The 25733-nt window shown below is 46.7% G+C and overlaps 2 protein-coding genes across 7 annotated transcripts in view; one reads left to right on the top strand and one right to left on the bottom strand.

Annotated features, from left to right (window-relative positions):
• The window catches only part of Sclt1 (sodium channel and clathrin linker 1), a 156526-nt gene extending 154239 nt beyond the window's left edge, over positions 1-2287 (top strand). For all 3 annotated transcript variants that reach the window (XM_048812058.1, XM_048812056.1, XM_048812057.1), the window contains one exon: positions 1751-2287. In XM_048812058.1, the coding sequence (XP_048668015.1) occupies positions 1751-1813 (63 nt within the window). In that variant the 3' untranslated portion in view covers positions 1814-2287. The remainder of the gene's footprint in view (positions 1-1750) is intronic.
• Positions 2288-10197: 7910 nt separating this feature from the next.
• The window catches only part of Jade1 (jade family PHD finger 1), a 54029-nt gene continuing 38493 nt past the window's right edge, over positions 10198-25733 (bottom strand). For all 4 annotated transcript variants that reach the window (XM_015479035.2, XM_048812055.1, XM_048812054.1 and 1 more), the window contains 4 exons: positions 24836-24952; positions 21609-22130; positions 16892-17009; positions 10198-13946 (listed from right to left, as the gene is read on the bottom strand). In XM_015479035.2, coding sequence (XP_015334521.1) covers positions 13036-13946; positions 16892-17009; positions 21609-22130; positions 24836-24952 — 1668 coding nt within the window. In that variant the 3' untranslated portion in view covers positions 10198-13035. The remainder of the gene's footprint in view (positions 13947-16891; positions 17010-21608; positions 22131-24835; positions 24953-25733) is intronic.

Here is a 25733-nt window from a genome sequence, read left to right as displayed (position 1 = left end):
AAAAAAAAAAAAAAAAAAAAAAGGTTGAATAAATGTAACCATATAAAATTTCAGATGTCTGCATCTAAGTCAAGTCATAAAGCTAGGAGTGTAGCTCAATGGTAGAAAACTTGCCTTCCATGCACAAGGACCTGTTGGGAAAAAAAACTTCATAGAGCGAGTGACAAACTGAGAGAGACATATGCAACACATCCAGCAAAAGGCTAGTTTCCTGAGTACACAGAAAAAGTGCCTAAGTTTAAAAGGAAGAAGTACTGGGGCCGGGGTGGGGCTCAGCGGTAGAGCACTTGCCTGACACGTGTGAGGCACTGGGTTCCGTTCTCAGCACCACATAAAAATAAATAAAATAAGATGCAGGTATTGTGTCCAAGTATGACTACAAAAATAATTTAAAAAGAGAAAGAAATGTTATTGTCCAATAGACAGTGGATAAAAAGTTTTTACAGAGAAGGAAAGACAGATGTCTTTTAATCTTTTAAAACAATGCTCATCCTCACCCACAGACAAATATAAATTTAAATATTAATCACATATTATTTTCACCGGTCAGATCCTGAAACTTGATAATGCATTGTGCTGGCACTTGTGTGCATTACTGATGTAGGTGTGTACCGACACAGCCTCTTTGGAGACTGGTTAGCAGTATCTCCCCAAAATTTTGAATGTGCATAATCTTTGACCCATTTTTATACCTGGAAAAGTCTTTGCAAGGAAGAAAGCATGTCTCCAATTGTAACAGACTAACAGCCATGTGCATACCCAACAACAGGAGACAGGTTAAGTCATGGATGTCCACACAGGGAATAGTCTGCAAATGTTGAAAGAATAAAGTAGAGCCAGGGGCCGTGATACACCTATGTAATTCCAGCAGCTTGGGAGGCTGAAACAGGAGTTCAAAGCCAGCCTCAGCCATGGCGAGGCACTAAGCAACTCAGCAAGACCCTGTCTCTAAAAAAAATACAAAAATAAGGCAGGGGATGTGGCTCAATGGTCAAGTGCCCTGAGTTCAATCCCTAGTAACAAACAAAAAACAAAAAAAAAAGAAGAAGAAGAACGTAGATCTAATATGAAATTATTTCTAATTCAGATCATTTAGAAGAAAAAAGCCATAATGAAAAGTACATTGACTTTATCATTTTTAAATAAATAGGAATGAAGAAATACATATGTGTGTATATACATATTCTCTTTTAGAGTATTTCTAAAAATACACCTAAAAGCTGGAAGGAGTGGTTGTAAGTGGAGTGGTTGTGTCTGTGGAATGAAAGACCTTGATGGGAAGGTCATGTCCCCGGTGCTGTGTATTCTCTTGTATTCATAGATCTTTTCTACAATTCAAATTAGTAGCTAAAGATTATTTTACTATTAGACTTTTCTTACTACATCCTCTCATCTTTTTACTACCAGCTGCGTTGTGTTCGCTCACATTCACTGTGTGGTTTAGACATTTTTCTGATTAACTTTGGTTTAGGTGATTTTCATCCATCTGGAACATGTTTGGGAGTTCTGAGTACATCACTCTGAGCCGGGGAATGTCATACTTGACATGCATTTCTCTCATGTAATACAGACACTGTGAACACACAAGACTAAAACAGAAATGAATAACAACAAAAAAAATGACCTTTCAAGACCCCTTCCAATGATATTATTTTCAAGAACTGTAGGTTGTGATGCATTGTGCTTTGTATTAATCTAAGATTTTCCATAGAGAAAGTAACTACTTACTGATTGTTTATTTTAATTGCAGCTCAGTGTGATTACAGTACAGAGAAGAAAAGCAGCCTCCATGATGAATCTGGAAAATATTTAAAAATATTCATAGTTCACTCACAGAACTGTAGTGTTGGGAAAGCTGTTGGACTAGAGATATTTGAAATGATGAATCCTGCAGAGAATGGTTAAGGCTTGTGTCATTTTGCATAAGCATTTTCCATTCTGTCTTAAGGGTTTTGGAAAACAGAACAGTGACAGCGTCCTGAAAGTAAAGAAAATATGATCCTATATTTGAGCTTCAGTGGAGAATAAAGCCAGCCAAGAAGAATTTATGGCCTTCATCAGTGTGTCTATTTTTTAATCCCCCTTTTTCCCTTGGAAGAGCATGATATTTTTTTAAACTATGCTAATTATGAGAAAGAGGTTTTAAGAAAATTTCAGAGCTTAATATTTCAGGTTCCAAAATTTGGGAATTTTATATCTAATTGTTACTTCTAATTCATTTTTAAAGTTCCTAAGAATTAATTTTATTATGAACTCTTCAGTGGAATAAATTATGCACTTTCCAAAATCATGCTTGTCATGTATTTTAATGTATAATCATAGTAATTCATTTTTAACTTACATGGTTTCCAGTATTTACACAATTAGATATTTAAGATTCAAGGTGGGTTTTTTTTTAATATTACTGAAAACAGAACTAATCAAATGGAAATCCTTGATTCTAAGAATGCACAGCTTTGGGCTGTTACAGTCCTGTGGATCTTCTTTGATGCATTCTCTGCTTCTGGCCTGAGCTTGATGCACGATGGTTTCTGGTGACGAGGGTGGATAGGTGTGCGTCTGGAGAAGCAGTTAGGAGACTGTTGCAGTTGTCCAGTTAAAGACAAAGAGTTTGAGTTGGGGGTAACATGAAAATATCCATGTGTAGATATTTAGCCGAAGTGGTATGGTGCTTAAAAAAAAAATAATAATGGGTAATCACAGGAATCTGGCTTGGAGATGAAAATTAAAGCCATGGAAACATCAGAGCTTGCCTCGGACTTTACCTGATGCAGCTAGCCACCTCTTCTCTTCCCACGTCACCCTTCCCCTCCATTTCTTTGTTTTTGTACCAGCAGTTGAACACCAAGACAGGGGGTTTCACTAAGTTGCTTAGGGCCTTGCTAATTGTTGAGGCTGTCTTTGAACTCATGATCCTCCTGCCTCAGCCTCCCGAGCCACAGGGATTACAGGCATGCACCACCATGCCTGGCCTCCCTTCCATTTCTTGTGCTCTAGACTTGATGGCCTTCCTTTACTTCCATCAACATATGGCCCTCCCTCCTAGCATATCTTTCTCCATTTACATAACCTTTGGATCTCTACTCAGACATTCCTTCCTCAGAGGAGCCTTCACTGGCCACCACGTTAGCCTGAGTCTTTTTGTGAGGACACTCCTACTAGTGTGCTGTAGTTTTCCTTCTTAGTATAGATCAAAATCTGCAATTAACTCATTGGACTTCTTTCCTCCCTAGCAGACTGCAAGCTCCCTGGGAGCAGTATGATGTCTGCTGTGGGTCATTACAGTATCCTCCCACTCAGCACAGCTCCTGGCATGCAGAGGGTGTCACTAACTGTTCATATACTGAGTGTTCAAGGACAAGACCTTACGGAATGACTGCACGTTAAATGAGCTCAGGGCGACTCCTCTCTGCATTCTGATATTAACAGTTTTCTTTCCATTTGGTGCCCCTCTTCAGTACTTGGATATTCTCCAAGACGGGGAGGAGGAGCTATAACAGTATGCCACTCTGACCTCTGTGAATTTGAACAGACTTAAGGTATACTGAGCATGATGGGGTCTTGTGTTGTTGTTTTGAGAAAAGTTTGTTAGTGCTGGGTGCGTACGGTGGTATACACCTGTAACCTCAGCTACTCGGGAGGCTCAGGCAGGAGGATACCAAGTTCAAGGCCAACCTGGGCAACTAGAGACCCTGTCTCAAAAATTGGAAAAAAAAAAAAAAGAAAAAAAATTCTTTTAAAGGATTGGCAGGGTAGCCTTGGGTTTAATGCTTGGTACCACAAAAAAGACAGAAAAAAGAAGTTTGTTAGTTAGTAATTACTGATGTAAAAATGTTGTGATTTTAACATTTCTCATATCAGTAAGTCTTAACTTCATTTATAGAGACAGTATCACTTATCCTGTAAACTGTGTTTTAGGAGACAGAGACTGAGAGTGGGAAAATTACATAAATCTGAAATCGAGGACAGCACAGCTAGTTCATTTTATTTATTCATGTTTCTTTATTGTGTCTCCCTAAGGAAGAAAGGAGATATGATTACTTCTTCTTTCCTTTGTACACAAGTATGCAAATTGGGGCAGCCAGTAATCTTCTGGTTTCTCCTCTGGTGTGAGCACCATAGCTGCCCGAGTGGGGAGAACATTAGCAACAATTCAGCCATGCATTTATTCAGCAGATATTGAATATTTCATAGCCGCACCATCTTGCCAAAGCAATTCTCAAACAAATCAGAGAGAAAAAAAACATTTTGAACATTTTACTAGAAATCTGTTCTCTAACCATAATGTGTTTTATCATTTGTTCCAAAATAAGTCTGTAATGAGCTTTTTTGCAAAAATTTTATCAAAAATTATTAAATGTCTTTAGTTTACCGAAAAATGTATGTATCAGTAGGTAGAAATAGAGACACTGACTGCAATACCCTGAGGTTACATATAAAATCTGCCTTTTACCAGCCCTTAAATTGTATAGATTTTGCAATGATATTAGTTCTCTTAGATTATATTGAGAAGAAAAATAAATATGTGTATACTCAGATAACAGTCACAGGATGAAAAGGCATCAAAAGTAATTCTTTTTTTTTTTTACAAAACTAGTGCCTCTAGCCCAAAAATTCACCAAAAAAATCCCCATGTGCCACACATTCCCTCTGAAACTCCTGATGTGTGCACTGAGGCCACCTCTGTGTCTTCCACTCAGAAGTGAAGGTAAGCAAGTGAGGGAAGGCAACTTGGAATCTGCTGGCTCATTTATTTTGAGACGCAGATGAAGTGCAGTACCTTTTGATGGCGTGCACAGCTGTTGAAGTTCACAGAGGGGCAGCTCACCTCCCCCCAGGTGGCCCAGTCCTTTCTCCAGGGCTTTGACCTCTGGAAAGTTCTTCCCTACAGTGGACTGCAGTGTGTCTCCTGCCTTCGTTCCACCTTATATAACAGGAAAAAGTCTAGACCTTGTTCCACACACGCAGTTCTCAAGCTTTTAACAACAAATTCTTTTTCCTCTCAGTGAATATTTCTATTTTTCTCATAGGACTTGGTTTTGAGTCCCTGTGCTGACCAGTTACCGACCAGCAATTGGATATATAAATTGCAAATCTTCTTCACTCATTCAGTCTATAAGTCCTTACTGAACCCCAGCTTCACACCAGGTGTGCTTAGAATACATCATCTCATGCCCCGCAAAGCAAGGGAGTAAACTGTCAGTCCCTTGTTCTAGATTCTGACAGAGGTCTGCAGGAGAGTGAGGGTAGGGGGTGTCAATTACCAGAAACTCCAAGGGATGAACATGGTCTTGAATTCTGTGCCCTTGCCTTTCCCCACCACAAGAAAATGATGACATATTCTTAAGAAAGCATGCTTCCAGAGTCACGGTAGCGATTCATGGAAATGTTCATATGTAATGTTTCTTAGTGTTCAGATGAGCAGAGTGTTACCGTTCTGGGGCCTACACTTCCATTAATGTAGCTTAAAATCATTTAGCTTTTCTTTTCTTTTTTTGGAAGTTGCTATTTGACAGATATTGAGCATATTGTCAACTAAAACCCTAAGTCCTTTTCCAAGGTTTTGTTGCTATGCCAAATCTTTGTCCCAGAAGCAGGATCGGCCATACATCCAAGGTCGTTTTAGCTCCTGGTTCTGTCGGCTAGTTTGTTAGCACTGAGCACAGGGACCATGACTATGTTTTAGTTTTGTTTTACTGCTGTATTTCTTGCACCCCAGACAGTTTTTTACTTATAATAAAAGTCATCCACAGATTTGATAAACATGCTACCCATATTTTCATGCAAATCATTGAAAAGATGAGAAAGACCAGTCAGATGAGTACAGTCGACAAACTGCACCAACCACCAGCTCCCTTACAATGAAGAGTCGGCACCCATCAGTGATGGTCTTCAACCTGTTTTCAGTATTATATACTGTTGCCTTGACTGTCCTGAGAACATCAGGAAAAACCCCTTGTCTGCCTCACAAACATGAAATATGCCATCCTTGTCCTCTTTCCCACATCTAGTCCAGTAATGGTGTCCGAGAGGAAAGCGGTTGGTCTTCCCAGTGACTCCATGCAGCAGCCTTGAGATCACCGCCTGCCCCTCTCATGCTTGTTAAAGCCCTGGAGTTCCCTGGAGAAGGCATCATGGAAATTCTCATACAGTGTCAGCAGAGTCCTTTTTTCACAGAATAAAAAAAGCCACCAGAGCATGATGTGATGTATAAGGAAATCTGTTAGCACTCAGATTTGTGAAGATTAAAAATATGAGACTAGCATCTCCTTTCATGTAAACTACTCTAGAGAAAAGAGAATTTGAGAAGCTATAATCACATTTCTACAACTACACTGTGGACTTAATAATGTCTTTTGAGACTCTGTGAAGTGCAAGGCATTTGCATTTATCATCGCCCATCATCCAACACCCGTGCCAGGTAGGTATTGTCATTTCTGTTCCAAAGATAAAAAGTACCAAGTTATTTGCCCTGGGTCATAGCTGGAAAACAGCACCAGCTGAGTTTCAAGCCACATGTTCTCCTTCTGTGCAGTGTAGAGCCCACACTTTGGATGCCTCTCCCATTTGGTGGCACATTCAGCCGAAGCCTGAGAAATCTCCGAGGGCCCAGGATGTAAACTCCTGGGTCAGGAGACTTCACCTCACACAAACAACTGGGTGCTCTCATAGACCTTAGGTGACTGACCACGCACATTCTGTCCTGTACAGTTCTTGATGAAAAATACAGATGCAAAATAGGATTTGAAAAGTTCTTCCATTTCATCATACACAGACCTTATCAGAATTCTGAGTTGTGGGCCTCTTTGGTTTTGTTTTGCCCTGACTCTGATCTGATCCTAACCCAGAAAGCCCTTTTGGTTGTCCAAGTATATGTATCATAGAAAATGTCCTAGAAAAAGCATCCTCCTACCTAGTAGGATTTGATTGTTTTTCCAAACCTAGAAAATAAACTGGCTGTAACCTACACGTGTCAAGTAACTGATGGAAAATGTACATCTAAGCAAAGGAAGTTATCATTGGTCAGCTACCTCCTTTTCAAGGTCTCCAACTTGAGTGATGAGTTTCATCAATTTTATTCTACCTAAGAAAGTTGCATTGTGTTTGGTAATTGTAAAGTGGTTGACATTGTATTACATGATTTCTTTTCTCAAAATAAGCATGGCATTTTAAAGCATGGTGTTTGAAAGATATAGTTGAGGCAAAGATAACATCATATACATTTGATATTTTAGAAAAGAGAGCGATCAAGTGAACTCCCAACAATTCAGAGAAGCTGGAGCAGAGCCAAAAGTGGTGAGAAAAAGGAGGGTCTCCCTTTGAGGCTGAATCACAGTGGGAGGGAAAAGGAGAGAAAAGATCTGTGGCGTGAAGTTGTTTTCTATCAGTAATAATCCTGAAATTAGAAGTACTAGCCAGACAAGTGTAAGCAACAGCTGATTAACCATGATTACAAATGCACTGCTTAAAGGTCAGCCTTAGTGGCTGGGGATGTAGCTCAGTTGTAGAGTGCTTGCCTCTCGTGCACAAGGCCCTGGGTTCAATCCTCACCACAACAAAAAAGAAAAAGACCCTCAGCCATATGTAAGATGTTATAACAGGCCACATTGGTTTTACATTAGGAACAACATTACACAGTGTTTTTCTTTTTTAAATCTTTGCTACTTAATTTGGCATTGCTTATTTGGTAAACTAACTGGATTATATGTTATATCACAAAAATTCTGATTTGGAAGTTTTGCACAGGTTCAATTTGAAATGTCAGAACATCAGTCCTATTTCCAGGCTCACTATCAAGAAACTGACTTTAAATAATTCTCTTAACTTTCCAAGCACTGTGGGTCAGGAAAGAGAATTTGATTTGTTGTTTTTTGTTTTTTGTTTTTTCCTTCATTCCTGATGGCAGTGGTTTTTTTTCATCTTTAATCACATGTGCATGTACTTTTCATGTAATGTATGTTACTTAAATGTAAATGTGACTGAATTCCACTCTTCCTAGAAGAAGGCAGGGACTGAAGGAGGTTCTTCCACTCGTAGTCTTTTAGCCAGTAGAGCACATGATGTTCCAGGCCAGGGTTTTTAATTCCACTGTAGAGAACCACTGACTCAAGTTCAAAGTATGTCAGTGGACTCAAAAATACAGCGACAGACTCCTGAACTGGAGACCGCAGAGCCTGGCGGGCTCGGTCCTGCTGGCTGGAGCCGTCCCCAGCTCCACCACTTCACTTCTTATTTCACTAATTTCTTTATGCCTCAGTTTCTCCATCTGCAAATTGGAGATAATCACGCCTCCTTCTTGTTACAGGGATTAAACAAATTAATACACTTGAAATGCAGAACAGTGCCTACCACTTGATAAGCCTTTGTAATTATCTGCAGAAGTCAGGAGGTCCCCTGAAGCCACATGCAATGACAAAATCAGTTTTTGTTCCAGAAGCTGTCACTGTACAGATAGCATTGGCAAGGTCACAGCTAATTAGGAGGGGATGACTTCAGCCCAACTTGAGTCAAGGTCCATCAGACCAGAGGCTGCGCAGCAATGCAAGCAAGAGATGAGGAGGCCTGGACTGTGGGATCAAGAGAAGCAAGAAACACTGGGCTGACATGAAGTTCCGCATTAGGCCTTGATCACCATGGGCTACTGAAGAAGAAAGGATTCAGACTCCCAGGTTCCAGACTGAGAGACATGTCCCTAAAACAGGACAGAGAAAAACGAGTCCCCAAATCTCTGATGCCTGTACATGTCCGAGAAAGTCCCAGTGAACAGCGTCTTCAGTGAAGGCTGGAAGGCAGAGCTCGCGCAGCAGCACAGGGAGCAGGGGAAGGCCTGTGGCTGAGGTAACCGCCTCGATTAGCTTGCATCCTCTTCCAACGACCAGGACACCAAACTCTCCTAGGTGCCTAGAGCACATCATCTAATGCAGTTCTGAGCATTAAGGGGAAATCCTGTTGAAGATTTCGACCTTGACGTCAATGGCGAAGTTTGTTGCAGATGGCTGATGTTTCAAAGGTGGAAACCATTTCCTAACTGACTTGGATGAAAACACAAATGTGAGTCCCTGGTGCCACGTTTCCAATCACAGATTGCTTGGTTACTGATGACAGGCCCTTCCTTTGGCTCCTAGGGACTTAATTTCCCTAGGGAACTATTGTGGTTATTCAACTTTAAGACCTAGTAGGAAGAATCACAGTTATTCGTCTCTAGGGTCTTGGAGCAAGCAACGTAGAAGTAAATAGTCGCTAAGGAGAAATGAGCAAGGCCTTAGCAAACTCAACAATTAATGCTAAAGAAAAAACACTGGGAACATGTTTAATTGACTGGGACAGAAATGAAACCCAGTTGTGGCCTCTTCGGTCGACAAGAGAATGTGAAAGCAACACCAGTCCTGCTGTCCAGGCAACAAAAAGGAAAAGTGCACTTTAGTGTCTGTGATTTCTCACGTAGTGGTTATGCAAGGCTGACTTCCAGGAAGGAAAACAAGAAACTAGGAGGCCCAGTTCTGCCAAGGCCTAATGCTGTGACCCTGCACAAGTCTTTGTGGGATACAGTTGCTCTTGTTTAGCCTCATGTCCCAGCCGTCTGTCATCAAGAGTACTTAATGGAACCACTCTTTGAAAAATTATTTTCTAAAGCACTTTGAGTACGACCTTCCCATCGTTCAGGAATCACATTTTTTGCCTCAGCAGCCTCATCAGTTAAAAAGTAATGTTCAGTGAGCGACCTGTTCCTAGTAATAAAAATTACAGCCCACACTTACGAGATGCCTACTGCTGCATGCTCTCTCTGAGATAATCTGTGAATTTGCTTTAACTGTCACAACCCTAGTTAGAAGCAAAATGTCACCCTCTTTTACAGATGGGAAAACCACGGCGTGGTTGGTAAACTAGTTCAGCCTTAAAACGGGTCTCTGATCCTAAAGTCTACGTAGCCTCTGCAAGTAGATTTTTTTCAGATCCGAAATTGTATTCCGGGGATAAGAACTCCAGGTGGAAAAACTAAAACCCGCCATTATCATCAGCCACCAGAGTTGAGCCAGAAAGCAGCCCAGGGAACCTGTATCTATCTCCTGCCATCCGCAGTGTCCCCTTCAACTCATCCCTGAGCTGAACTTCAAGACAGTAAACACCCATTTGGGGCTGCTAAGTCACACAGGCCTTTAAATACGTAGCAAAAGCAGATTTCAAGAAACTTAAAAATGTATTGCAAAATGTACAGCATTTATTCACATACAGACAAAAAGGCACAAATTCTACTAAATAGTTCAACAAAAAAATACAGCTGTCCTCAACTAGTTTTATAAATACTTTCAAAAAGGGGGGTAGAAATAAATACAGGATAAGGCCATGTAATATAAAATAGTCATCTCTACATATACTTTGTTTAATTTCTGATTTTTAACTCTTCATGCACCTTTTTTTTTCGATTTTAGCTGAATGGACACCAAGCTAGGCACATAGTGAAAAATCCTCTGTACAAGGTTACAAATGTAATGACAAGTTTGTCCATTTCAAAATAATTAAGATTTGTACACAACACATAAAACCCTTCATTTAGATTTGTGTTTATAACCTAACAAATGACATTCCAGGCAACTTTACAAAAGTTTAACTAGCCTACATTTTGACATAATACATTGATCATAATCAAAGATATTTCTTGGTCAGGATGCACAAGGAAAGATAAAGGAGAAAAAGAAAAGAAGAAGCAAATGGTTCCATACTAATAGAATGTGAGTGGGTGGGCTGGGCTGGCTGCTGCTATGGCCACTCATACAGAGCTCCCAGCGCGACACAAGACTAACCTACAAAGCTATCATTACACTGTCAGAGAAACCGTGCTCTATACCATTTGCATTTCGAAGCAAGGAATAAAAAGTGTGGGCTTTTTATTATTTTTGTGTTTTGTTTTTGTGTGGGGTTTTTTATTTATTTATTTTTTGTTGTTGTTGTTTTAGCATAACTTGGAACATTTGAAAGCTTTTCAACCTAAATGTGAGGAAAAACAGGTAAGGCATTATTTTTGCACAAAACTAGCATTCCTAATAGTGCAAATGAATCTGATACCTCTTAAAATGGTGAGAGGTCATATACTTACTAGATTAATTTAGATTTTCTTTCTATGGCTTAACAAATTATCCCTCTATAAATCCTACTCTCACCCAGAGCTGCTGCTGCAATCAAAAGATCATAACTATATAGAGTCCAACCTTCTCCTGTGTCCAGCAAAAGGTTTTTGCTCATATTAAAAAAGAAAAAAAAACTTTTTAATTTTTAAATTATGCTATGAGCAAATGTACAACTTGGATTCCTAAGAACCTTCTAATATCCGTAGCAAAAAGCTGATCTAGACAGCAGTCTTTCAAACTGAGCCCCATAGCTCAAAAATAGTCAATCTAAAAACCTGGGTCGTTCTTTCCCCTCCCCTGAATTAGCTACTACAATGTACTTGAGAAGTCAAGACTTGGTTTGGAAACATCATACACACAATGGGGTGCATTGGATCTACTATTCGATCATCTGATAAAACTTGCATAGCAAGATGGAATTCAATAAGCCTTTTTGTTGTTGACAATCATCTGGAAGACTTGAAAGTTAACTACAGAACTCAAAGCATTATTCATTAAGCATCAGAATGTCCCTGCCACATGGAAACAGATGTAAATGAATCAGGAATCTCAATACTGGTATTAACAAACTAAGGGGTAATTTAGGGAAAGCTGGGCTTGTTCCAAATGCCCATAATTCTAAATCTCATTACTATTTAAACTTTCCTTCTCATAAGTTTGATTCACAACTACATTGGATTCCAAAGAAAATTAACAGTACCTTAACACTATCCACCGTCTTAATACACACACTCCAGCGAGTGCAAAAACAGAACATTGTACTCAAATTGAATGCTAAATTATTGCTGATAACTTACTAGTTATTGCCATTTGCAATTAGAAAGTCCAAGTTACAAATGAGAGTGCAGAGCTCTGACTCCAGGAAACCTGCGCAGGGCACACCTCAGTCTCCTTCCTGTTCAGCCTCGGTCAATGGTAAGAGCTTATCGCAAGTTATTGCCTTTCTATTGTTTTTAAAGTATAACCTATTTCACTTTATTCTTTTTTTCCCTTTTTATTAAGGAATCCATTCATGTTGGAAGCCCAGATCCCCAACATATATGCACTAGTGGTGGGCTCTGGGAAGTACCAGTCACCAGAGTCTGAAGTTCATCACTTGAATTGAATAGCCAGGTGGCCAGGTCCTGGCAATGGCCAGGGGAGACCTACCTAAGCTGGCCCAAGAGCCAGTGGTTAAGGAAGAGGAAGGTCAGAAGGACTGGTGAAAGTGGGACTCCAGCTGCCCTTTCTCGCAGACAGAGAACTTTCTAGGTGGCTTCACTCTCTGCCAGTCCTGTATCCCACATCCACTCACAGGCTTCAGGAGCGAGGCCTCTCCAGGCGCAGCAGCTCTCCCCATCCTACAGTGACTCCAGTAATGACCTTTTACAAATTCTCTCTTCCCTGGCTGCTGGGTTACACGAGTCTCCTAGTGTCGCTCAGGGTCAGAGCTGCTGCCTCTGTCTATGCAGCAGAACCACCTCGTGGGCCACACCATTTCAAGGCTGACCACAGTCCTAGAAAACGAGCTCTGTGGGCTACAATTGGTTTCTATAAATGTATTAATTCATTAGAGTTCTATCTGATTCTGTATACTCGGGGAACCAGGAGTTTGTGCTTTGGGAAGAATGCAGAGGGCAACAGACATCCACGAGGCGTGGGTAAGCCTTGCCCTCGTCCACACTGACTCCACTCATCCTGTGTAGTGTGTAACTCAGGTGCTGATCTACCATGTCCTACGGTTACAATCTACTCCTCTGTCTCCTCAACAAGCTGCAAATAACACAAACTTCTCACAACGATGATTTATAAATGACTCTGGAAAAAAATTCAATCTGAATTGTAAAAATGTGTTTGTGTAGCTAAGGAATAAAGGGCTTCTGCTTGTCCCCGCCACCAGACCTCCCCGGCACATGGGACAGGCCAGGGGTCAGGAGGCCAGGATGCTGCTCCTGATGATGTCTGTCCTCCTGCTGATGGTGCTGCTGGCATGGACACACTTCTTCTCCGAGGCCTCACTCTCCGAGTCACTCATTTCTGCATCGGGGACATACCCGTCATTCTCGCTGTCAGGTTTTAATTTGCTTTTTGCGCATTCCTTGGCTGGAGCTCGGCCTAGGCCCAGGTAGGGGTAGTCTGAGTGCTGGTGGCAGGTGCCCTCGGGGGCCTCTCCCTGCTGCTGCCGCTCCCCCTTCTTTGGAATCCGGAACCCCCCCCAGTCTTTCCCTGGGCTGGCAGGTGTTGTAGGCACTTGGACTGTGGTCTGACTACAGGTCACTCTGACTAGGGAGCCATTGCACCTGGGCACCATGTCCCTTCTGGCTCCAGGCGCTGACTGCCCCACTCCCGGGGAGGGGGCGGCTCTCGTGTTGTCCAGATGCCTCTGGGACACATCTGTGGACCTGAGAGGCTTGTGACTCTGTTTAAAAGGTCTGTCCTTCAAGTCTCCTTTAATGAGATCACAATGAAAACGATTGTCTCTTCTTTTCCCGTGGTCTGCTGTCACCACACCATTTTTCTGTTGTGCTGATATGAGACGAGCTTCTGCAAAGGTGTTTTCAAAACTCAGAAAGCTCTCTGGGACCCCCAGCCCCTCCCTCACGCCGCACAGCTCTGGCTGCCGGGGCAGGGCCTTGCCCTCGCCCCCACTGCTGTTCTGCAACAGGTCTCGGTTATGGGGCTTTTTCAGGGAATGAACCAAGGAAGTACCCATTTGTTTCCTGAAGAACGCAGAATGCCATTTCAAGTCCTCTATCTTGGGAGCGTCGGGACCCACAGAAGGACTATTAAACAGAAGCATGTGTTCCAGTGAGAAGGAGGAGCAGGAAGAAGAAGGCACACCTGTGAACACAACAAAGAAGGGTCACGAGGGGCAAACCCACGGGAAAGTCCAGCTCCTCGGGGTCGCCCAATTGACACAACTCTCCCCTCCAAGAGCACGACACACTGCCACCTACTCTATCTTAAGAATCTGCATTTGATATGCATACTTTTTTTCTAAAGTAGCTGAAAAACCGTATAATTCTTCACAGGAAAAAAAAAATCCTTTCCAAGGACTACATTTTTCTTCAGACAAAATAAGTGATCTGATTTTCAAAGGAGAATCCATGCAAGATCTGTCAGCTGGTCCCTGGCTGCCGTCTCCCTCCTCTGGTTACAGCAACCCTGCAGTGGGCCAGTGTCCAGCCAGCGGCCTCCCGCTGGGACTGGAACACAAAGGGGCAAGCTGGGGCTTCTACACACTTCTTTCTCCCAAGTGTCCACACCTTAGCAGGGCTGTTACGAGGGTAAACATGTAAATATATATGAGTGACTAAAGTGTTTAGAATAGTTCTTGACACATAGTTAAGTGTTCAATAAAATGTTCACTATCATTATATGCAAAGTCCATTTGAGATTCAACTGAGTCGTCGTCCAACTTGATAAGTTAAATTGGTCTTTTTGATGCAGATCACAGTCAAGAACCAAACTGCACATAACTTAGTTAAAGTCTCACATTTCATGAAATAATATTAATCCTCATATGCACTCTGACATTTCCTATTCATTTCACACTTTTTAATATTAGCCACAACCCACAGAATTCATCTCACTAATGCATTACAACCCCAGTTTGAAAATCACTGGGTGGATTCGTAAAACACCAGAGCTTGTCAGAAGGACTGTGCTCCTGTAAGAGCATCTACAAGGAGCAATGCCCATGCTTCCCGTTTCCCAGAAGGTGTGAACCAGGAGGAGAAGGTTCAGCCCTCAGAGTCTGAAGCAGAAGCCCCACAAGAACTCCTGCCCATCAGATGTGGACACTGCAAGCAAGCAGAGCACCCACTGTCATGACCACGACTGCTGGCAGGGAAAGGCCTGTGTTCCGAGTCCAGTGTTGGTACATGGCACACTTGCTGACCTGCCACCACCAAAACGAGGTGGGGCTGACGTCTCCTGAGCTCTGACTTGTACCCACTCGACACAGCATCCAGGTCTCTGGAGAACCTCCGACTCAGGTCTACTCTCAGGCTCATTCTGCACAGCCTGCCTGCTCTGAGAGTCACACAGCAGCGCTTACACCTCGGCCCTGAATGCCACCTACCATCACGACTATCTGCCCTGCTTCCTCTGGGATCAGCTGTTGGCAGGCAGATGCTTGACTGCAGCCATGAAGAACACAACCAAAAGTCTAGAGCTGGGGAGGAAAAGCCACCTCAGAGGGCTAGCTGGGCTCTGTCTGGCACCCCGCAGGGAGCGACATCCCTTCCAACTGATCACTCATAGTGCTTCGTATCTCAGAATGAAGTAGAATTTGTTTCCCTTTCTGAAACAGCAGGCAGGCTTCGAGCACAGATCTGCCTCATCGCTCAAAGCCCAACTACTTCTCACCTCAGGAGGAACCTCGTTCACTCACCCAAGTGCGCGCCTCAGCTGCAAAAGTATGAATGGCTGCTGCGACACCCACAGCACGCCCTCGCGACACCAGGAGAGCTTGCTTTCACAGGTGGCGGCGGCTCCCTAGATGAGAGCCACGCACAGCCTCCAGGGCGCCTCCACACCTGCGCCCACCATCCCTGGCACCTGGTCCAAAAGGAACCAAGAGATGGCAGTGCCCTCTGAGGAGTCTGGTCTGACCTGCCTCTACTGCGAGACCCTGCTCAGAATAACAGAACTCCAAGCCCCAGCTAAAGATATATACTAGCTAGATACACTAAAGATATTCAATCTCTGGAAGAAAATATCTAAAATGGTTTCAGTAAGTCAATGCCACAAAAATGGCACCATTTCAAGAACATCATTAAAGACACCCAGGCCTTTCTCCATTTGCTCAGCTGACCCCTTTACATAAGTCTACACAAACCAGAATTTGGATTTTCATAGCAGGTGGTAGCAACGTCTTTGCTGCCTGTTTGTCACAATCAGATACAAGATACAGAGGCAAAAAGTCACAAATACAGAAAAACAACCATGGCTGTTTGTGCCATGCGGGTGTCTAGAATGCTGTGCAGTAACTTTAAAACAGTCCAAGGCAAAGACCCCTGCCTCCCACCGAAGGCCAACCTCAGATCTCTAAAATCCTTGTACTGCAAGGTTCTGGGGCTTAGGATCACAGAATTTTAGAGCCAAGAGGCACTTAGAGGTCATGGTTCTACCCCAAGCCTCTCCCAGGCAAAGGAATCCCAGGAAGGTAAAACAACTTGCCAACTTGCCCTTGATCTCCAAGTAACTGATGCGCTTTCCACAGCAGATGTAGATCCCTGTGTGCTTTTCTGTTCTGCGTCACCCAGAGCAATGCAAGAGAGAAAGCACTAAATAAACACCTGGTGCTCAATGGAAAAGAGTCAAACTCCATCTACACAAAGAAAAGGCTACTGTGGATGTCATCTGAACAAGTGTCATAAGCACACTTGTAAGACAATACTTGTAATATGCTGCAGGTAGCTGCAAAGGCTAGATGATCTATAAACAAAGCCATCTGTGTCCCCAGGATACATTTATCCAGAGCTCTGCCTTAACTGCGTATTGCCCTGGAGTCTCCTGACCATTCCAGAAGGGGGTCGAGATGCCATCCCCACCTTCCAAGGGGGAAGAAGGTGAGGATTAGACTTGGCTTATGTGTACTCAGGGCTCAGGGAGACGACGCCCAGTCTGCAGCTTGCTCCCCTGCACCGTGTGGCCTCTAATGCCTGAAGATCCTCTGTAAATGTGGAAATCTGTGCTGCCTGAGAGCGAAGCATTTGTTCCTCAGCTGGCGTGGAGGGCAGACCCTGCCCATGTTTCGGCCTTCGGGGCATGATGCCTACCTGAAACTCTTTCTTGCTCCAAGAGCTTAGTGTACAGACTGAACATCTGTTCCTGGACTCTGCACACAGATCGCTTGATCTTTTCCCTGCGGGTCACCATGTAAGTGAGGTTCCGAACCTAGAACGCAGAGGACAAAGATTCTAAGTGAGTGATACAGTCATGATCATGGATACATGGTGCTTTTTAAAATTTTCTTTAACTGCAAGAAATTGGTTCTACTCAGGCCTCAACAGACATTTGAAATCAAAATGCACTTTAAGCATTTTGACCAATCTCTTATCTCCTTTTGGGAGGACAAGAAGGTTCTGCTCCTTCCCCCGAGCTGGGCAGCAGAGTCGTGGAGACCTGGAGCTGGGAGCTGCAGCCTGGCCGCACACAGCCTGCCAGCTCCCATGCCCAGCCCGGGGGAGGCCCCTGGCATCCACTCCAGACTCCACTTTCCAGCCGCCAGCCATCTTCTTCCCATTAATCTACTGCCAACAAGCTTCAGCGCCATTCACAAGCCACCTGTACTCCACTGTGCCTCAAGTAGGTGAGCACAGGGTCCCCTGGAAGACCAGTCACCAACAACTCCAGGAAGCTTCTTGTCCACTGGACACTCAACACCTCTGGAAGACCTGGCCCCCCCAGTGTCGCAGCACCAGGCCGCCTCCCTCCTGCTCTGCCAGCCGTAACTGGCTAGAGTCTCCAGTCCAGCTCCATCTTTGTCTCTTGGAAACTGACGCTGCCCTCTCCCCGATTCCTCTGTAACCGAGACGCCAGTGCTAGAGCTCCGCTTCACAGGCAGCGTGCGGCTGGGGCGGGTCATGCCCGCACTCACTAAGCCACACGCAAGTGACTCAAAGTTCAGTGGTCAGCATTCCGCCAGCTGCCATCACTCCAAGAGCACCAAGACCTAGAGAATCAGCCACTGACCCCCACTGACCCTCCGTGCTGAAGTCTACTAGCAAACCTCACTAGGCTGAGTGTTCTGAAAGCACCAGTGTCAATCACGGTGCACCAGCTGGCCAGCTCAGCCCGGCCGCAGGAGGGACAAGTGCATGCCCACACGCTCCCAAAACTTCCCCTGCAGCTTTGGACGGAGAAAGCTCAAAGGCCTCCACCCTTTTATCCCGGCATAAGGACAAGCCACACACCGGACAGACACAATTTTTTTGACCTTCTGGGAACAGACACCTCCCCCCACGTCTCCGACCTCTCTCAGCCGCCACGATTCAAGCTGTGTTCAGGGCAGTCTTGTTTGCCAAGGAACGTGACACACGGACTGAGACACAGCCCAGGTTGGCTGGCTTGACACGTGCATCCTGGGCCCATCTCCCAGCCCCAACAGGAAACGGCCAGGTCGGCTGGCTCTGCCCTGCACACCTGGCCACCAGGGTCTTCCTATCTTTGTTCCTACATCAATCCCTTATGTTACTAATACTTCACTGTTAAACCCGTATCTGTTTTTTTTAATTAAAGAACTGAGAAGAGAATCACTGAGTAAACCTCATGTGACTTCAGCCTGGTTAAAGGAACTTCCTTCTCTAACAGCCACACCCCCCAAAGCCAGGGAGTAGGCACCTTTACAGAAATCCTGACCACCATGGGATGGGGGTGGCTGGCCATGTTCCTCACGAGTCATTGTTCCACCCAGATGAGATGAGGAGTGGAAGCTCAGAAACGAGAGGCCAGCTCCATCCTTACCACAGACAGACTCTACACTTGTGGAAAACACGACGGTTTTCACACTCAGAAACCCTTCCTAGGAACAAGCAGCCCTTGCCAGGCAGCTGACAGCTGAACTGAGGCTCGTCCATTCTCCAGGCCCATCCTACTGTTCCTTCCACTCAGACTTGCCACTGTCTGCCCCAGCGGCCCTCAAGGAGACACCAAAAACAAAAACCAACCAGCTCACGGTACACACTCACGTAAAACCCTCCTACACTTTCCCCTAAGCAGTGATTCCCACACACACGAGGGCCCTAACTAGACTGCGGATCCCACCTGTGACTCGAGTCTGCAGTTCTGTTTTCAGTAACGGCTGCTGCCGCCCAGGGACCACACGCCAAGAACACTGCCCTGAGAATCTAAAGGTTCCAGTGGGTTTTCTGGAATCCCAAACCCTGCTTGCAACACTGAAGCTTAACATGCCTTTAGATCAGGGGACTGTTTGTGTCCTCTATCAGATTTTCATTTTCAAAGATGACCGTTCTGCTGAGTGACTTACAAGTAGGACTGTCCCCCTGACGTACAACCAGAGTGCAGAGGGAAATTGTTTTTATGGCAACAAGCACTCATTTTCCAAACGCATATTTACTCCATGTTTTTAAAAAGATATTCGGGGGGAAAAGAATCCCACCAGAGTGAAGTGGCAGCCTTGGGGACCTGGGTGGCCACCTGCCCCCCATCAGCAACCTTGTCTTCTGAAAGCTGTGGATTCCCAAAACCTCCTGAAGTTCACTCCTGTCATCTGACTTTCTGATCCAGAACTGGTGACCAGGAGTGCGAGGCCCCAAGGCGTGAACTTGCGGGAAAGAGCAATTCCCACAACCACTCAGTAGTCTGCGTGGCATGGCTGTCTGCCAGCTCAGGAACGGCCCCATGGGGCTTCGTTATGCTCACGTAGCACCTATTCCCGAGTGTCTGCCTGCCACAGTGGAGACTTCGGCAGAACACTAACCTCTGACTTGTTCTTATTGTCGCCCCTGCCCTGAATCGGCTGGCCTGGGACACTTAGGCTCCTGATCACAGAGACTGCGCTCTCTGGGGCGTGGCAAAGATTGGCTTAAAACCTCCGTCGTCAGAGGGCTCATGGCAAATTTGGGGCAAGGCTTTTCATTATAATAAGCCCATTTTTAGGCCTATGCTAAAGTCCCCTAAATTCCCTTCAGTTTTTTTAATAATGAAATAAATAAATGTAATCAATGCCACACACGCACACACACAAATCCTGATTTATTCCCTGTTTCTCATACATGATAGGCGGTGTTCTACTTAAAGAGCAAGTGACAACTCCAAAAAAACGTTCAGTATTTAATTGTAAGTGCATGTTAATCTGAGTAACTTACGTACAGAAAAAGAGTTAGTACACCACAAGCATTTTCTACACTTTTATTCTGTGGTGATTGAGACAAACACAGGCCAAACATGAGACTTCTCGCCCTCCCCTCCCAGGACTGCCTGCCTCCACGCACCCGATGACAGCAGTGTTCAGGCTAGGTCCCAGCTCCTCACGGGCTCCAGCTCAACCTCCAGAACCCTTCCCAGCATCTACAGCGCAGGGGAGGACGTGCAGGGAGCCAGGGCTCTACACTCACCACTAGGGGGCGTGTGTGAGCACAACAGCCTCACCAGCCTGCTCTGGCTCTGGGCGCCCAAGGCTGAAACCTGGCCTGCCCAGAACCTACCCTGGTTTAGGAAGGGGCAGCACAATAAGCTGGCAGGAGGTTGATGCCCCAAGAGGGTCTCTGGTGAGCATTCAACTTGCACTTTCACACCACCCGACAGGACTGACAGGGCCACCCGGCTCTCTCAGACCCCTGGGCCTTTCCGCTAAAGCCCTTGTGCAGCTTCTCCCTCCTCTGCCTCCACTCTGATTCCCTATCACTTGTGACTCACTCCTCACTAATAAGTGAGGTGCTTGGGGGAAATGCGTTAACTGTGTGCGGCCACTGGGGTGCCCTACAGTGCAGGCTGCGGGGCCAGGAAACCTCAATGCTGTCTCCTTCACACTAATGAATTTAATCAGTAGCTAGCAGCCAGGGGAGTTGGACGGAAGGTGCTCTAAGACACATCCCCAATTAGCAAGCCTCAGTCAACCCTACCCACAGGAGCAGGAGCCCGCCCGGGTGGGGGAGGCAGCCCTCTCCTAATTACTCCTGTGCTGGGAAGGAGGGTCCAGGCGGGACTCCAGGGGCAATGGGGAGCGGGGGAGGCAGAGGCGGTGGCAGCAGCAGCAGCTGATCCCGTGGTGTGACCACAGCGGGTGTATCTGTAGTGTGCCGAGCATTACGAGGGCTCCTCAGACAGATCTGAAGCCCCGTGCACCGGGACCCCACCCTCACCAGATGCACAGACGCACACACGCGGGCACATGAGCCACATGCACAGCCTTGGGATGACTTAGCACCTCACTGCCAGGAGTGTCTTCTGTAACAGATGTGCGTGCTGCTAAGTTCATGCACACGTGAGCACACAGCCTGCTCTGCTGGGTGACAATGCTGGAAGGCCCCTGGAGATCAGCCAAGAAGCCAAGGGGGGCCAGGGAGGGCAGCACGTGGCTCTCCACACCAGCCCTCACCAGCACCTGTGTCTCCCCGGGCTGACAAGACATTTCCCTACCTCTGCCCCCTCCCCCTGCATTAAATCCATTCCAGTTTTCAAAATCAGTCTCAAACAATTGAGTCATCCCCCTTGGTCATTTTCCTGGGGCTCAGTTCCCTCCAGCTCTAGAAAAGGGGGGAAAGATACACCCATCTGATCTTGCAGAACAATAAAGATTAATGGGAAAGTGTTTAAAGAAAGGGGTCACAAAGCAGCTCCCGCTCTGTGGCAGTCTTACACGTGTGCACAGTGAGCTGACAGCCCGTGAACACATTAACCAACACCACCTCATGCTGCGGTGCACACGGGGCTGGGAGCAAGGACTGGCTATTATTTCTTGCTCTGGGCGAGCATTCGCCTCTTTGCATCTTCTTCTCTAAGTCACTATAAGGTGTCAGTGTCAATCATTACCCTCTCCAGGTCCTGCCGCAGGTGCGTGAACAGCTGCAGCCTCCTAAACAAGACATCCTGCTCCCGCTTGGCTAGATTGTCCTCTTCGTCTTTCTTTGGGGTGATCAGAGGCTTGTTGAAGTTGACCTTCCTCTTGAGCTTCCAGTATTGGTACAGGAAGTCCACCACTTCCTCAGGCAGCCTCAGGGCTCGGGCCACGTCCAGCAGGTTGACGAAGGTGTAGAACCCATCCTCCAGCTGCTGCAGCTTCTGCTTGCGGACGCTCACCCGGTGGGCCTCCTCCCGGTTCTGCTCCAGACTGGCAAAGGGCTCCAGCGGATTCCGGGGGGAGCACTCGGGGACCCCGTTCTCCTGCGCAGTGCCCTCGCCAAGGCTCTCCTCAGACTTCCGGTGGGAGCTGTGCTTTGGGCAGTAGGACTTGAACTTGACTTCATCATTCTCTGCCAAGATAGTCTTCATTTCCAGGCCCCGGTCAAAAGCACAGGTCACATGGAAGGCCGTGCGGCAGTTCTTCACGGAGCACTGGAAAGAACACACAGCAGAGAGAGGACTGTTAAGGAGCAGCAGCCCAGGGCCCTCGGTGCTGGGCACCCACACGTGACCCCCAGGGGCGCATTCATGAATGCGGCGTGGCAGGAGAGCGTGACAAGGCTGGGCCCTGGCAGACAATGCCAGGTGCCATGTGAAGTAGATGGGGACTTTAGGGACTCTCCAGATGGACGCTCATGAACCAAACCAAACTGCCCTCTTCTTAGAACAACCATGTCCGTGACCGTGCAAATGGCACTCATGACAAGGGTGCATCATGCTCCAAGTAGCAGCTGCTCAACACGCAGAGCACACGCTAGAGCACTAACCTGGCTTTCCTCAGGGACATGAGGAAGGTGTTTGTGGGAACAATCTGGACAAGAGTCCCCCCAGGACCAATGACTACTTGTCGGGTTTTAAAAGGAAAGTGAATCCTCACTCTGACCCCACAAGTGGGAAGATAAATGCCACACTCCCTTGAAGCAGTGCCCAGAGGTCAGAGCAGAAGGTGCAAAGGAGACGAGAAGGCCCAGCCCAGGATGGAGACAGGCCCTGCCAGCACAGAGGCTCCCATGAGCCCAAGGGGTAGAAGGGCACCACCAGGGACCACGTCCTGTGGCCACAGGGAAGTCACTCTGAAGGCCAGGCCACAGCAAGGTTGCTGACTGCCTTGCCGCAGCGCCTGCTACGGTTCAGACCACAGCCTCTGGCCCAGCAGGAGCCAGCGATCAGCGGCTTCTGATCTCACTGAGCAAATCCCTGGAAGGAGGTTCCTGGTGGAGGCTGAAGTCAGTCCCTTAGAGCAACACTGCCTGTGTGAGGCCAAGAGACCCCAGGGCATGCCAGCGGGCAGGGGAGCAGAACCCGTGGCTCCAGGCCACCAAGCAGCTGAACTCACTCAACAGGCTGGGTCACAGAGCCAGGAGGGCAGGGGCTGCAGCTGGGCGCGTTCTCCTAGTCACTTCAGCATTTCACTCCACACCAGCCATGATTTCACCCACTGCTATAGCAATCCAGCACCCTCCACCATCCCCCATCCCCCTCCACCATCCCCATCCCCCTCACCTACAGCACATGAAATAAACTCCTAGTTCTATCTGTAAACAACCTCAATCCCAAGGAGTGTGTGACAGCAGCTCTGGTGACAAAACACACACACACACCTGGCCATGTCATCAGAGTCAGGGTGCTCCTCCCACAGCATGCGCCAGTGGGGGGCTAAAGTGGTGACAGATGCCAGAGACACTCTCCTTGTCTGGCTCAAGCCACATTTAACCCAGCCGTCTGCCCCTGAAGAGAAGCACCGCTGTGCACACCCAGGGCTGGGAGGGCCAGAGGCCATGCTCGGGGCCTTCCCACGCAGGCTGACTCAGCACCAGAGCCTCCACAGCTGCACACACCACAGAGGGGAACTCTTAATAAAATCAACCCACTCTGGGAAGATATGAAAATCATCAGCCTCCCCCGGCCTCTTCTTCAAATTCATGTTCTGGGAAAAAGAGGCCAACAGTGCAGAAGAGACACCACATCCTCTCTCCTCATAGGGATGCCCAGCGCCCATTTGCAGGCCTCTTAAATTCAAATGAGGACCAGGACAGGGTGCGCAGGACAGCGCGTCCACTCTGTGCTCAGAACACCAGCTACCCCAGAAGCAATGGTTTCCCCCCCCCAGCAGATCACCAGGGCTTCTCACAAGTAAACACACACGCACACACCCACTGGAAGCCTGTTAACTTCTCTGTTCTCCTTGCCCAACTCAATTCTCAAACCAGAGGCATTTCTGCCCTTTAGTTTTTAAGATTCTATTCCCAGTCAGCCATTTTGGTATCAGCCAAAACTTAAAACTGGCTTCGCCAACAAAGCCATGTATCTTTGAGCCCCAGGGCCCCGTGCCTGGCACTGTCTACACTGAGCTGCTATTCTCTGCACGGAGAGGAGCTGCCCTCAAGTGTCTCTGCTCCAGGAACTCCACATCGCTCGCAGGCCTGAGTGAGGACCGTCCGATGGCCAGCTTGAGGACCAGAGGCCCCTGCGGAGCAGTCCAGGCACCCTGGCAAGCCAGCAGCACACACGCCGCCCCACTCTCTCTCATCCACCAGCTCTGGGACCCCGCTGCCCTGTTCTGGACACACAGGAGTGCTGCTCTCAGTCCCTCATGCACTCACGGCCACAGTGCCACGAAGAATCAAGGAACCAGACTGTTCAGATCAGGTAACAACCTGGGCCAAGAACACCCGCAGGGCACCTCGGACGCCCCTCCACCTAGCAAGCGCCAAGCAGTGTGTTTCTGCCAGTGTGGCGGCAGCACCCAACCCCGCGGCCTGGGGAGGTGCGCCATGGCATGCTGAGCCTGCAGGCAGGGAGACTCCAAGTGAGGCATGTCGGAAAACTGGGTTCTCTGTGGAAGGTGTCTCTCTGAACAGAGGGGCTGTGGCACCAGGCTTGGGGTAGCAAGGGAAGGACCGAGACAATCTGGAACTGCCTCCCCGCTCAGGCAAACTTCCAGGCAACTGTGTGACGATCATCAGCCAGTTGACAGTGTTCCTGCGGACAGGAGCCATCCCGTCCCTGGGAAGGGCAGCCACCCCTCACCCTGAGTCCTGCAGCTCCTGCCGCAGGAGCCTCTGAGGGTACAGTCTCCCTCACCCTACTACCCACAGCAGGGAAAGGAAACCAGCCCTTCTTCCTAAGCGACGTACCTGTATGGAGGCCCCAAACTTCTCGTTGCAGAGGCTGCACACGAGCGCCCACCGGCTGCTGGGGATGTGAGACACCTTTGTGATGGGCTCCATCTTCTCGGGGCTGCCAATGCTCACCTGGAAATCAGAGACAGTGAGAACGGAGACAGGCCATCAGGGCCAAGTGTGGCCATTCAAGACTCACAGGTTCTTGACTTTCCTGCAACAGGTGAGCCCTCAGGGACCCCAGGGGCAGACAGGAGAGCCCTAGCCCTGTCCCCATCTAATGGAGACAAGTTCAATTACAAAACATTTTCATTTATCATTTAAGAGTGCGATGACCAAGACTCTCGTGTGTCAGGACCATGCAATCTACTATGTCTCAGATTCAAGGAATGTGTCAAGACTAAAAAGCCATCTTAAATATATTTAAATAGATGACCGAGAATGGAGTAAGTACATACATAATCTATTTTAATCTCTCTCACTAAAGAAAACCATTTTCTTCAGTTGTAACACAGACTACATTCAAAGTAGAAATCCACCAAAGTCAACAGGAGTCCACTCCACGTTCACTGAGGTCGCTGAACTGTATGTATCCTGTTAATGCAGAATCAGGAGACCCAGCACCACCAAGACTCGGATCAGAAACCAACACCATCCCTATGTCGTTTTCCTCAAGAGGGAAAATGAACCAAATCATACACCAAAAAATGGTGGGATCTGAATCACAAATGATATTCTCATAGTGAGCCGTGCAAATTAAATCAGTTAAGGTCTGGGACTGGAAGTAAATTAGACCAGACCTGAATTTATAAAGGTTGAGGCTGAATAAGAATTTAAATAAAAATCACAGAAGTATAACCTAGAGCATGATGTTTAACCATGGTGGTGTCGAGTGTGAGGCTTGCCAAGCACA

The sequence above is a fragment of the Marmota marmota genome, unplaced genomic scaffold (assembly GCF_001458135.2).
Source record: "Marmota marmota marmota unplaced genomic scaffold, marMar, whole genome shotgun sequence".
NCBI lineage: Eukaryota > Metazoa > Chordata > Mammalia > Rodentia > Sciuridae > Marmota > Marmota marmota.
This window is presented reverse-complemented; position numbering and strand designations above follow the sequence as displayed.